Raw genomic sequence first — 12,971 nt, forward strand, 5'->3', positions numbered from 1 at the left:
GCTTTGTTTCTTAATCAAGTTACAAGTTACTCTTTGAAGCTGTGAAATCTGTCTGACTGGATCGGCTAAAATCAGCTGATTTTACCTGGCCTGAAGCATTTTCTCAAATCCATTTAGAAACAGGCAACACCACTACAGCAGGAGTCGTCTTGAAGACCACATGTTAGAAAGGTTAGTTACACAGAACCGCCTTTTTCGTACGTGAGAGATTTCTTAAAATAAAAAAAATAATAATTTTTATTTAAACACCAGAAATACAAAAAAAAATAGACACACTTCACAGCCAGAGGAATTTACTATTATAAAAGCTGAAAATTATGCTTTTGACATATTTCCATTGTATGTCTTGTCTTTTGATCATTGAAATTTCTAATAGAATTAGAATTAAGGTAGAAGGAATTGTACCTTAAAAGCGTTAATGGGGGGGGGGGGGGGGGGGCAGTATTAGACCATTTACTTTTGTGGATTGAGTGTTTTGCCAAAATATTTAACAGATTAATAATACAATTATATCTTTTATCCAAATCAGGTCTAACAAAATATAAAATTTCAAAATCTTTAAATTTAACACTTACCTTTAAATGTTTAACTATCATTTTGCACATCTATCCAAAACAATTTGTATATATGCAATTAACAAACAAATGTAACAAACATTCCTGCTCATTAGTACAAAATACAGTCATCTTGTTCGTGTTTAAATCTAGAAAGTGTCAATTTAACAGGATAAAACCTATGAACGATCTTAAATTAAATTTCTTTATTTGCAAGACGGTATCAGCAATTGTCCAAACTAATTTCCCATTTATATTCCTTAATGTAGTATTCCAAAGAGAGACACAAGAAGGTACAACATATAAAATTGCACAAATTCCTAATATAATTATTATTGCATTTTTTATCTTTTATATCTACTCCATGCAAAAATAAATTATCAGAGAAATCGGGAGAAACTCTGTTAGTAAGGTGGATACTGCCTCTAAACAGCCTCACAACTTTATCAGGAACTGCACCAAAGACTATAGCATATTCATGGGGAGTGATAGGAATCTTCCATTTTTAATTAATATTTAAATATAATCCTGACACTAAACAAAATGTAGCTGTGTCTTCTATTGCCTTAGCCATCTTTAAGAAATATTGTAGTATCATCAGCAAGCTGACAATTTTTAATTTCCGGCAAAATTTTTAATTTCTCTGAGATATTAATACCTTTCACAAAAATATTATTAATATAAAGAGCTAAAGTTTGGGTTACTAATAAAAACAAAAAAGGACGAAGAGGGCGTTCTTGTCTAATACCTCTACCACTATCAAATCTAGGAGACATCCCATTATGTGACTTAACTGACCTATTACAACCATTATAAATAGTTTTGATAACATTTTGAAAATACTGACCAAAACCATAAATCTCTAAACATTTAAAAATAAAAGTATGTTCTAACAGATCAAAAGCCTAAAACTCAAGAAATTCAGTCAATTTATCTTATCTGCGTGGGAGATATTTGAAAGAACTACCTCTTTCCTATAGAAAAAAAAACGGGATATTTGATTTGTCTTTAAAGTGACCCTGTCATCCAGGTGGGGCTGCACACTGGTGGTGGTGGAGGGGATCCCCACTCCCTGTAAAGAGCTTTGTGTGGAGTGCGCAGAAAAGCGCTATATCAATCTGAGAATAAGGACGGATCTCGACGGGAAATCTTTTAACGGTTTCCTTTAATCCTTAAATGTACCTTTCTTAAGTTACTTTTTTCTGCAGTAACGGATACAAATTCTGCACCAGAGTTTAGACAGTAATATCGCCTAAAAATGGGGAACTTTGAGCAGCAGAGTGAGAGTGCGCTACGTTAAGAGTAGGATAAAATACGAGCTAGACATTTGAGAGAGCCGCGTTTCTCGTTAATGCAATATTTGTTTTTTTTTAATGGGGAGGGCTCTTAACCGTTTTTAAAGTGTCATTTTAATACTCTTACAGAACCGTCTTACTGCTGTCGAGTCATTCCCCAGTTCCTAGAAAGAGGTTTTCACGTTTAACGATTCGGTTGTTGAAGCAAACAGCCGCCGGAAGATTTGTCACCCTCCCGTAGCTGGGGGTGACGTCAGAACCGCGACCCCACAGGCTGGGTGCCGGGAGTGTGAGGTCATGGAGGCTGTTGGGGTGGGGTGGGGGGGGGTACGCGCACGCACACACACGCACACGCACACGCACAGCCGCCCACCCGCCTGGTTGTTGATGTTCGAGTGGGGAGCGCGCGCGCGGCCCGCTGTTGTTGCCGTTGGTGACGCCGGCGCGCGGCGCGCGAGGCAGCAGCAGGAGAGGGGGGGAGCCTCATGAGCGCGCTTCCCAGGCGAGCACGGCCCGCGGACTCTCCACACGCTGGCTGGTGGGGGGCGATATGACCGAGGCGACGGCTCGGGCGGCAGCGGTTTCCCATTATTTTCCTTCTCAGGCACGGCGCTCAGGGCCCCGGGACGCGGCTCCAAGCAGTTAATTAATTAAAACCGGGCTCCCCCCTCCTTTTTTATTTTCCCGAAAAACCAAAACAAGCAAATCGCCATTATATGATCCAGTATCCCGCGTCTCCGCTGCCCTCCATGTGGGTGAGGGACCTGTGTGTGTCCGACTATGGCGAGAAAAACAGTTAGCAGGAAAAGGAAGGCAGGCGAGCTCAGGGAACAACAGGTAAACGCGCCCCTTGGTTGGGTTTGTGTCTTCTTTTTCCTTGAAACACAACGCACACGAGGAGGAGCGGCGCTGCACAGGGTGTTCCTGGGCAGGACGCGGCCGCCAGCGGGTCAGGGGCGAGGAGGCGAGCCGGGGCTGCAGCCCGACCTCCCCCGGGCTTGACTTTGCGCTCCGGCCGCCCGGGACACACGGGGCTCCGGCAGGTCGCGGGGGGTGGGCAGGGGAATGCATTACGATTTGTTTGGGTTTTTTTTTTTTAAAAAAAAACCCTCCTTCAGCCTGACGGCGAGGTTGTCCGAGGTGTGACGGGACGGTGGGCACTGTTTTGTTTTGTCCCCCCCTCCTGCGATCTGGAGAGGGGCGCCGGCGGTGCCGCTTTTACAGCCCGGGTGCAACAGGCCGGTGGGGGGCTCTCTCTCTCGGTGTGGCGGACGGGGGGGGGGTGATCCCTCCTGGGGGGGGAAACTGCGCAATCGGGGGCCCTTGACTTGCTAACCGGGTCGCAGTGCTGACCCCCGGGTGTCGGCTGTGATTTCCCCCGGCGCCGGAGGGAGGGAGGGAGCAGGCCGACCGCTCTCGCAGTCAGCTGGAGGGCTGGACCCCCGGGTGGGTTTATGACCGTTGCCGGGCTGGCTGCTGGTGGAGTGGAGTGAAACGTGTGTTGTCTGTTTGTGTTTGTGGGGGGGAGGAGGGTGACTTCGCCGTTTCGCGAGGAGATTTCGGATTTTCCGAGGCGAAACGGGAGTGCGTGTTTGAATAAAAACCTCCGGTGCGATCGCTTAGCAACTGACACCGCGGGGGGGGGGGAGAGGCCGGGCTGCGCTCGGGGCCTACCGTCAGCTCGGATCCGCAGCTGACATTTTTTTTTGGAGGTGGTGGGGGGGGGAGTGTTTTCGACGGGGTGAAGGGGGCTGGTAGGACCCCGGCTGGAAACCGCTGTTCCCCGTTATATCCGTGCTGTTGTCGTGAAGCCTTGGCGCCCCTCTCGCCTCTTCCCACCGACGGGATGTGGACGTGGGATTCACGGCGGGGACAGAAGTTGAATCCTCGTCCGGAGGATGGTTTTCGTCCCTTATTTGTGTGTGTCTGGGGGCTGGGGGGCTGGGGGGCTTTTCGGAGAGAAGAAGGGGGTGCCCGATGCGTGCGGTGTGGAGTGTGAGGTCCGGCCGGCCGTGGCGCCCGCCGGGCAGCGAGTTGTTTTTGTCTGGGTGACGTCATGCGGGTCTCTCCCCGGGCCGGACCTCCGCGCTGGCACCAGGTGAGGTGTAAATATCCTCCCCGCCCCCTCAGCTCCCCGATTTTGTGTTTTTTTACGATGAAGTAACTTTGTAGCAGCGCCCAGGAAGCAAAAGGTGTAGTACATAGGGACGGGGTAGTGGGGATGCTTGTTTTTTTTCATTTGCTCTTGGGGAAAGTACTTGAGGCTTTTGCTGTCGCTTGTGTGTGACGACCTGAGACGGGAGACTGTGGATTTACAGCCCCAAACAGAAAAGGGTCACCTGAAGCCAAAACAGCAGTCCTAAATGGCTTTTTAGGTCACTGCATGCTGCGTGTTCCTAAACGCCTCTATAATGCCACACTTTTAATACTGAAAGTCAAGTTAGTGAACGCAGCCCTCCCTGCGTTACCTGACGCATGCCCATGGCACATGGAAGGAATCTGTTCCCAGGCAGCAGCGTGCTGTGTTCATTGATCTAATCTCGAGCGAGGTCTGTGCTGAGTAAGAGGAAAAAAGTAGAACACTAGTAGGGAAATAAAACTACCTTGTATGTTGTGGGTCCGATGGCTGTTGGTATAAGCTACAAACATTGTTGCACATCAGAATGCAGATACATGAGGTGAAACCTTCAAATGTTCACAGTTTGAACATCTGAATAGTAGTTCTCATTGCACTGTTAACCACAGACGATCCCCGGCTGCTTTACAGGAAGAGGCGGCCTGCTCTGTCTGCCTCAGTGAAGCCAGGCTGAGAGACGAGCTCCTTGAATTAAGGGAGTTTTCGGTGGGCTGATTGTGCAAGTAGAGAGCGCAGTACCAGGGTCGCTACACTGGGATTTTAGCGATCAGGTATTCCGTTTATCACATCTGAAGGATGGCATCCCTGCATTGGACTTTGTGGGAAGTGTGTCCCCTACTGGCCCACCACCAGACAGCACCAACCTGCTTTTCTCTAGAGCACCACTGGGGAGGCTGGTGTGTTTCCAGGTGTTCAGCTTCACCTAAAAGATTAGTTGAAACTTAGCTACCAATGTTTTATTCATTAAAATACCCATCTATACTTATTCCCCCAGTTAAAGGTATCTTATACAATGCTTAACAATCAAGGACAGAGAACCATGACTCTGGGAGTCCAGCACCTGAAATTTTGTTCCAGCTGAACTCTTACTTATTCGGATCCTTGTTGCAGCTGACAAGTTTCTCGATGGAGTCTTTGCAAGTTTTTTTCTACTCGGGTGTTGGAAGCTCTTACTATACTTATTAAATGCAACAGTTAAAAGGCAGCTGCCTGGGTATTTAGAAGTTGAGAGCAGTGCTCAGGTCAGCCCTGTTATTGAACGGAGCGCAGTTGTGTGGGTTCTGGGAGCCCTGGCTAGAGAGCGTTCCCACCGGAGTTAAAACCACAGGGGCCGGATTTACAGGTGAACCATGATCCACAGGACACCAGGAAGCTACGTGGAAGTGCTTTTAAATCCAAGAGCAGGAGGGACGTCTTGACCCAGAGGGATGTGGGAGCCAGAACAAGCTCCATTAGCTTTCCATTAGCTTTTCTCTCATTTCCTCTCTTGATGGAGAGTTCAGCTTGTGAAAGCACTTGAATAACCTTTTTCCCTTTTGCCTGTGTCTTGTGTATTCTAATAATAATTGATTACACTTATATAGCGCTTTTTCTGGACACACCACTCAAAGCGCTTTACAAGTCATGGGGATTCCCTCCACCACCACCACCAGTGTGCAGCCCCACCTGGATGACAGCAGCCATAGTGGACCAGAACACTTAGCACACATCAGCTATCAGTGGGGAGGAGAACAGAGTGATGAAACCAGTTCAGAGACGGGGGTTATTAGGAGGCCATGATTGGTAAAGGCCAATGGGAAATTTGGCCAGGACACCTACTCTTTTTGAGAAACACCCTGGGATTTTTAATGACCACACATAGTCAGGACCTTGGTTTTATATCTCATCCGAAGGACGGCACCTTTTTACAGTATAGTATCCCCATCACTATACTGGGGTATTAGGACCCACATAGACTGCAGGGTGAGCGCCCCCTGCTGGCTCCCCTAACACCTCTTCCAGCAGCAACCTTAGATTTTCCCAGGAGGTCTCCCATCCAGGTACTGAACAGGCTCACACTAAGCTTCAGTGGGCTGCTGTGAGTTGCAGGGTGATCTGGCAGTTCTTTGATTTATTCCCTTGCTTGTCCTTGTGAGTCTGACGCAGTGTACAGGTGTCTTCCAGTGCTGAACCTGCGCGCGGTCTGCTGGAATCGCACGCTGCATTGTCCTTGCCGTGGCTGCATGAACTCGGCGTGTTCTTTCCTCAGGGCTGTTCCACAGCTGCCTGTTCAGCACAGCGCTGTGTGAGTGCTGCCCCCTGCTGGCTGGACCCTGACCCTGCAGTGACGCTAAGTCGCCCAGAGCAGCCATAGTGGGGGCATCGGGCCTGGGGGCGCAGGGTTCAGAGAGGACCGCAGGGGCTGGCGGTGGCGTGGGATAGCTGCGGGATTCCCGGCTCTGCTGCGGATCCTGCGCCGACCCTGTGTGTGTCGCTCTCGAGGCCGGAACAGGGCGGCGTGTGAGCGGACTGTGCTCGTCCTCCCCTGGCAAGTCTCGGCGAGAGGGCCGCGAACAGTCCAAACCATCGAACGAACACCCGCGTATGGGCTCCTCTGATGTCGCGGCGGTGGCTGTAACCCTGTCCCTTTCCCTCCCCCCGCCAGCTGGGCTGGGCCCCCGAGGTGTGCAAGAGGCAGCGGCTGGCCGCGGCGCGGCGCTCCATGGTGTGCGTCCTGCGCGGCCGGGAGTTCCGCCAGCAGCAGCAGCACGAGCGGCGCCTGCAGCAGAGCATGCGAGGCTACGCGGCCCAGCGCCTGCCCGGCATCCTGCGCGAGCGGGAGTTCGCCCTGGGCACGCTCAACAAGGTGTTCGCCTCGCAGTGGCTCAACCACAGGCAGGTGGTGTGCGGGACCAAGTGCAATACGGTAAGCCCCCCCGCCCCGCGGCGGCGCCGGCCCCTCCCCGTGCACGGTGCTGTGCGCTGACCGCGTGCCCCCTCCCCCTGCGCCCCAGCTCTTCGTGGTGGACGTGCTGACCGGCCAGATCACGCGGATCCCCATGCTGAAGGACCGGGAGCCGGGCTGCGCCCTCTTGGACCAGCAGGGCTGCGGGATCCACGCCATCGAGCTCAACCCCTCGGGCACCCTGCTGGCCACGGGGGGGGACAACCCCAACAGCCTGGCCATCTACCGCCTGCCCACCCTCGACCCCGTCTGTGTGGGAGACGTAAGTCTGCTCGGGGGGGTCACGGGTCCTTCTAGTCCTGCAACGTGCAGAAGCCTCTTGGCTTGCCCTGTGTGCGATACGCAGAAAGGAGTGTGCATCGGTAGCCATTACACACGCTCGGCGTTCGCTGTATGCAAACCCTGTTATGCGTGTGCGTGAGTTTGAACTGCTGCAGTCAGGCTGATCATTTAGGCGCTGAAGACCGGCTCAAGGAAAGGGGCTGGTGGGCTGGACCCCAGCAGTGGGGCTTATTCATGCTGGTCTCTTTCCCTGTGTTTCAGGATGGCCACAAGGACTGGATATTCTCCATTGCCTGGATTAGTGACAGCATGGCTGTGTCGGGTGAGCAGACTGGGCTACGCCTGTTTCACTGGGGTTATAAGATCAGTGGGATGTATAGCAGATGTCCAGCAATCGAGTGAGCAGCATGGGCCTTTTCTCATCCGTGGCCTGCCTCAGTATCCCTGTACCTCCTGCCCCGGTTAGCACAGCCTGCTGCTTGTGTGTCCCTTCTCTCGGCTCAGTGTCCTGTGTGTGTCGTGGCTCTCGCAGGGTCCCGGGACGGCTCCATGGGACTGTGGGAGGTGTCGGAGGAGGTGCTTAGCCAAGCCGCGCGGCAGCGGGATGAGGCCGGGGTCCCCACCTACTCCCACATCACGCACAGCGCCCTCAAGGACATCCCCAAAGAGTACACCAACCCCTACAACTGCAAAGTGCGCGCTCTGGCCTTCAACAACGGCAGCAAGGTCAGCAGAGACGGCCTTCGCTCAGCAGCTCTTTTGATAAGACAGGTTTCTGGTTGACTCGCTGAAGTCCTATTTAGCCTGGAAGCAAACTGCACATAAATGTTTTGAGAAAACAATAGAGTGCCTTTCAGTCGTTTTTCTTTGCATGCTTATCCCCTGCATGGGTAACCTTGCTTCGGTTACTGTGAGAGTGTGGTAAGGCAGCAGGATGCCTGCTTGTGTGTGACAGTGAAAGCAGGCCTAGGGAACTTGATAGCTGTCTCTCTGACTGGGGAGCTGTCTCTCTTTCTCTCAGGAGCTGGGAGCTGTGTCTCTTGATGGCTATTTCCACCTGTGGAAAGCAGAGCACAATCTGTGCAAGGTGAGTGCCGTGTGGTTTCTGTCTTTTCTCTTCAGAGCGCAGCAATCTTTCCTGATCTGGAAGGGTCTCTGTGTGCTTGTAGAGCACCTGATTAGGCTGGTGCCCCACACAGCTGGCTCAGATGGAAGCATGCAGTTGAACAGTTGGTCTGAGTCGAACTCTGGACTGATACTCTCAACGGTGGGCTTAACCTGGAGAACTGGCACCTCTCGAAGCCCCGGTTTTCTACGTGAATCCCTTTGCACGATTTGCATCAGACCTTTTCCGAGCTGGTGTCTCAGTAGCAGGTTACTTTTTGTAATGGGAAAAATTAAGAATGGTAACTCTTCCAGGGTTATGGAGAGGTGGCACTGGGGCTAAGGATCTGCCCTGTGGCTAGAAGGTTGCCGGTTCAAATCCCGCGGCCGGCAGAGCAATCCTACTCTGTTGGGCCCCTGAGCAAGGCCCTTAACCCCAACTGCTCCAGGAGTGCTGTATAAATGGCTGACCCTGTGCTCTGACCCCAGGCTTCTCTCCCTATCTGTGTGTCTGTGTCTCATGGAGAGCAAGCTGGGTTATGCGAAAAAGGCGAATTCCTAATGCAAGAAATTGTATATGGCCAATAAAGTGATCTTATCTTATCTTCACAGTCTGAGTTTAATCAGATGAGAAATTACTTTCCTGAATTGTTTGTCTCAATAAAAACGTATTCTAAAATTTGAGGTGCAGCCTCTTGCAAGGATGATTTTTTAATCTTGCAATCTGTTTCTCCCACATGTCAAAGGTTGTTTTTAGTGAATACCTCTCTTTCCTTTCCCTGCCTCTCTCCGGGTCAGCTCCTGTCCACCAAGCTTCCTCACTGCAAGGAGAATGTGTGTCTGGCCTACGGTCAGGAGTGGTCAGTCTATGCGGTTGGCTCCCAGGCCCACGTCTCCTTCCTGGACCCCCGCCAGCCCCCCAACAACGTCAAGTCAGTGAGCTCTCGGGAGAGGGGCAGCGGTGAGTGCACACGCCCTCGGCCACGCTTCCCCGACGTTACCCCTGTCCCCAACCCCAGAGGCAGCTCGCCAAGACCATAAAAGTCTTGTGGATTCGGCGCTATCTGCCTCATCCTGGAAGTCAAAGTGCTTTTTAATTTCCTTGAGCTCCCTGGCCTTCAGTTCAGTTCACCTGAAGCAGACGCATGGGGTCACTCGGGGACTGCTACAGATGTTTTAGAGCTCCTGCATTGATAACATTGATGGAACAAAATAATTCAGTGTAAAGAACTCTCTGTCTAATGATGTAGGAGGAGTGGGCAGCCTGAATCCCTAAGGCTTATGTAGGAGTGTCATTACTGCAGGTATCATTTAATGACCGAGTGTTGCTGATCATTTTGCTTTGTTGGACTGATTTCCCTCTGACCACGGATCTCGTGAGCCCTGCTGGACTGGGGTCCCTGGGTGCCAGACTTCAGGGGTGTCCTGACTGAGGCTGTCTCTATTTTAGGGATCCGCTCGGTCAGCTTCTACGAGCACATCATCACAGTGGGCACCGGCCAGGGCTCGCTGCTCTTCTACGACATCCGTGCCCAGCGCTTTCTGGAAGACCCCTCGGGCCCGAGCTGTGGGTACAAGGGGCGGCCCGGGGATGGCATTCTCAAGCTCTCGACTGGCAAGGGCTGGCTGGTGAGTGCCCGACTCCTCCTGTGTCTGTGTCGCTCTGGTCGAAGCCTGCTGCAGCTCCAGAGCCTTCCTGTCCGGCTCGCCTCCTCCATAGTTGTCTCTCCTGAGACTTGCCACGTCTTTTTCTAGAGAGTTTTCACATATTTGTTTCTTTCATTTTTCCTTCTGGGCCCGCAGCGTATTTTTCAGCTTCATCATCTAGTGGAGTGATTTTTTTTTTCTTTCCATTCCAGAGCCTGCCTTTTATTTCTGCGAGCTTCTTGTGTCCATGCCATCTCCCTTCTTTACAGCCGTTTCATTGCTCTCCTTCTCCCTCTGCGTCCCCAGAACTACGACGAGACCTGGAGAAGCTACTTCGCGGAGATCAGCTCCTTCCCCAACGCGGTGTACACCCACTGCTACGACACCTCGGGCACCAAGCTCTTCGTGGCGGGCGGGCCGCTGTGCTCGGGGCTGCACGGGAACTACGCGGGACTGTGGAGCTAGCGCTCGGCCACGAGCGGATGCCCCTTTTCCTCCTGCCCCCTTTTTTATTTGAGTTGACTTTCAGTTCTTCGGGAAGCAGCCGAGTGAGCTGTGTTTTTTGTTGGCGTTTTTCTATGGTCATTCTGTCAGCCAGTGGATTGACATCGTGTGGAATAAAGAGACGTAGCGATCGAGCGCAAAGACACTTCCTCTTGGACTTGATTTCCTCTAAGCAGCACACCAGCATAGAAAACTCTCCGGCAGCGCTTGGTCTGAATCGCTGGGCCGGAGCTCGGACACCTTTGTGAAAAGCTGTGAATGTGGCCCTCCGGCGGGGAGAGTCTTGCTGTCCTCCGGTGCGGACGGAAGAGACAGAACCGAAGAGATGAAGGAGCTGATGGCGCACTGGATGAACGATGAGGGTTTGGTTGGCTTTGGTATCGGCTGGAAAGCTTGGTTCCTCTGTTTTGTTTTTTTTTGGGGTGGTGTTGTGGTGTTCACCCCTCCTCCAGGAAGGCGGGCAGTGGGCAGGGACAGAGCGTGGCAGAGCTGAGGGGTGAGGAGGGCATGCCCTCTGCTCTGGAGCAGGAAGAACAGCCAGAAACACTAACCAACTCCGGCTTTGTCCCACCGAAAGAAAAAAACAAACCTGGAGGATTTTTAACATTTTATTTTCTCTTGCTGACTTTTTTTTTTTGTTTTACAAGATATTTTATCTTCCGGACTTGATGTGTACTTTCCTGTAGCCTCCCCTTTCTCTCCATCGTCACCTTGGTGTGCTTGTGTCGGTTCTTTCGGAGTGTTTATTAGTCGAGTGGTCTCGCCCTCCTCGCCAGCAGCCAGAGGCAGGACTTAATTTATTGCTTTGCCTCCTCTTGGTCTTTCTGTGAAAGACCACTGTGGGCAGTTGTTGTGTCTCATGGTACTAAGTGTGTCTGTACAGTACAAAAAGAAAAATGAAAATTACGACCATCCATCTAACGCATAACCATCACTTTTTCATTTCTTATATATATACTTATATATGAGAATTCAAACTAACTTGTCTGTTTCTAGTGGTGCCCTCTTTTATATACACTTCATGAATGTTTTTACAAATTACGAGTCTGAGAATATTGTACAACATCAAACGAAAACTAACCAAAAAAATTATAAAAAATCAAATAAAAGTCTATTGATGTATTTTTTTCCTACAGATATTATTGGCTGATTCTTTTCTGTTTCTTATCCTTGTCCTTTTTAGAAAGGTTAACTACCAGTGTTTATCTGTTTAGCTGCAGCGATGTGACTGTACTGCTCTGTATGTCCACTTAAGTACCACAGCATTCCCAACACAAGTGACTGCATAGCCTCCTCAGACGCCCCTGCAGCTCCCCACGGCTTGGAAATTGAGTTTTGGAGACCCTGAAACTCCAAAGAACGGAATGTCGTTTTGAAAATAAACTATAGTTTTAAAAGTGGGTTAAGTTGGTGCCCAGTGAGACTGAAGTACCGAGGCATATAGAGCTGGCCTTTTGAATTTTCAAGTGGATTTGATTTTACATGGGAAAAATCAGTGGGAGCAAATGTCGAATGCAAAAAATCCAATGGCACGGTCCACCAGGTACAGTAAAGTAGGGAGCTAGGCTGCAAAGGAACAAGTAAAGGATGATTCCATGCTGAAAAGAGAAGTCGTTTCAGCTGTGGAGCCAGATCACACTCCTGAAGAAGGCTCCACAGCCGAATTGCTGTGTCTCTTTTCTTTTCCGTGTGGAATAAACCTATACTTGCTCAGATATAATAAATACTGTCTGTTCAGTTGGATTGATCTCATCCCATGTCGTTTTCGAACCGCTTACTCCTGCTGAGGGTCGGGGTAGTTACAGGCTGAGCAGGCCAGACCAGACTTCCCTTCCTCCAGAAGTGAGGAGAGGAGAAAAGACGCACCCTGGCTGGAGTCCAGCGCCTTCCTTGAACAGGCGTCTGAGAATGCAGACACAGGACCCGGCACCCTGTACTCCTCCATGTGCAGAAAACGTGTAGACAGGGGTGGTAAACTCCTTTGCCCCCAGATGTCCATGCGAGGACAAAGACTTGGTCTGCTGCTCCTCCGCCAGGATGGAATCCACATTGTTCCTCCTGTATCCGAGGCTCAGCTGTCGGGCAGAGTCTCCATTCCTGAACCCCGGCACAGGCTTTTCCGGGGAAGGCCGAGGGGTGCCATCCCTCTGTAGTTGGAGCACTCCCCCTGGCCCTGCTTTTTAAAAATGGGGATCGCCACCCGAGTCTGCCGGTCCAGAGGTACTGTCCCTGCTCTCAACACATCATTGAAGAAAACATGAGATTTCCTGGCAGAGTGCACTGGCTGTGATCGTTTCCTTGCTGTGTCCCAGAATGTTTTTAAGCAGTGTTAAGTAATGGATCATTACCGAATCATGACCTCCTCTGCACTGTTTGGTTTCAGTCTGGGCAAGGGCAGTGTGTTTCAATTGTTTAATTTATTGCACAAGCAGGTGAAAGTACGGGGCAGGCCAATAGTGTGGTTTTGTTTCTGCTCCAGCCTCCAAAGGAGCTGCTTTATACCA

At 50.9% G+C, this 12,971-nt stretch overlaps 1 protein-coding gene across 2 annotated transcripts; it reads left to right on the forward strand.

Moving 5' to 3' along the window:
* The first annotated feature begins 2,304 nt into the window (after positions 1–2,304).
* On the forward strand, positions 2,305–11,602 carry dcaf12 (DDB1 and CUL4 associated factor 12). 2 transcript variants are annotated; one of them, XM_088910327.1, is made up of 9 exons: positions 2,305–2,686; positions 6,631–6,891; positions 6,980–7,192; positions 7,474–7,534; positions 7,745–7,938; positions 8,234–8,299; positions 9,115–9,277; positions 9,767–9,945; positions 10,270–11,602. In XM_088910327.1, exons 1-9 carry the CDS (start codon positions 2,630–2,632, stop codon positions 10,426–10,428), a joined length of 1,353 nt encoding a protein of 450 aa, XP_088766453.1. In that variant the 5' UTR covers positions 2,305–2,629; the 3' UTR covers positions 10,429–11,602. The 2 variants fall into 2 exon arrangements, with proteins under 2 accessions (XP_088766453.1, XP_088766454.1); XM_088910328.1 differs by lacking the exon at positions 2,305–2,686 and adding an exon at positions 3,042–3,295.
* Positions 11,603–12,971: the final 1,369 nt, after the last annotated feature.

This window comes from Atractosteus spatula, chromosome 3 (assembly GCF_055471065.1).
Source record: "Atractosteus spatula isolate fAtrSpa1 chromosome 3, fAtrSpa1.hap1, whole genome shotgun sequence".
NCBI classification, from domain to species: Eukaryota; Metazoa; Chordata; class Actinopteri; order Semionotiformes; family Lepisosteidae; genus Atractosteus; species Atractosteus spatula.

Bases quoted from the DNA above. Each gene is read 5' to 3' on its own strand.
- dcaf12 (XM_088910327.1), top strand. From the start codon at position 2,630: ATGGCGAGAAAAACAGTTAGCAGGAAAAGGAAGGCAGGCGAGCTCAGG. The intron at 7,939-8,233 runs GTCAGCAGAGAC...TCTTTCTCTCAG, and splicing joins CCTTCAACAACGGCAGCAAG to GAGCTGGGAGCTGTGTCTCT. The intron at 9,946-10,269 runs GTGAGTGCCCGA...CTGCGTCCCCAG, and splicing joins CGACTGGCAAGGGCTGGCTG to AACTACGACGAGACCTGGAG.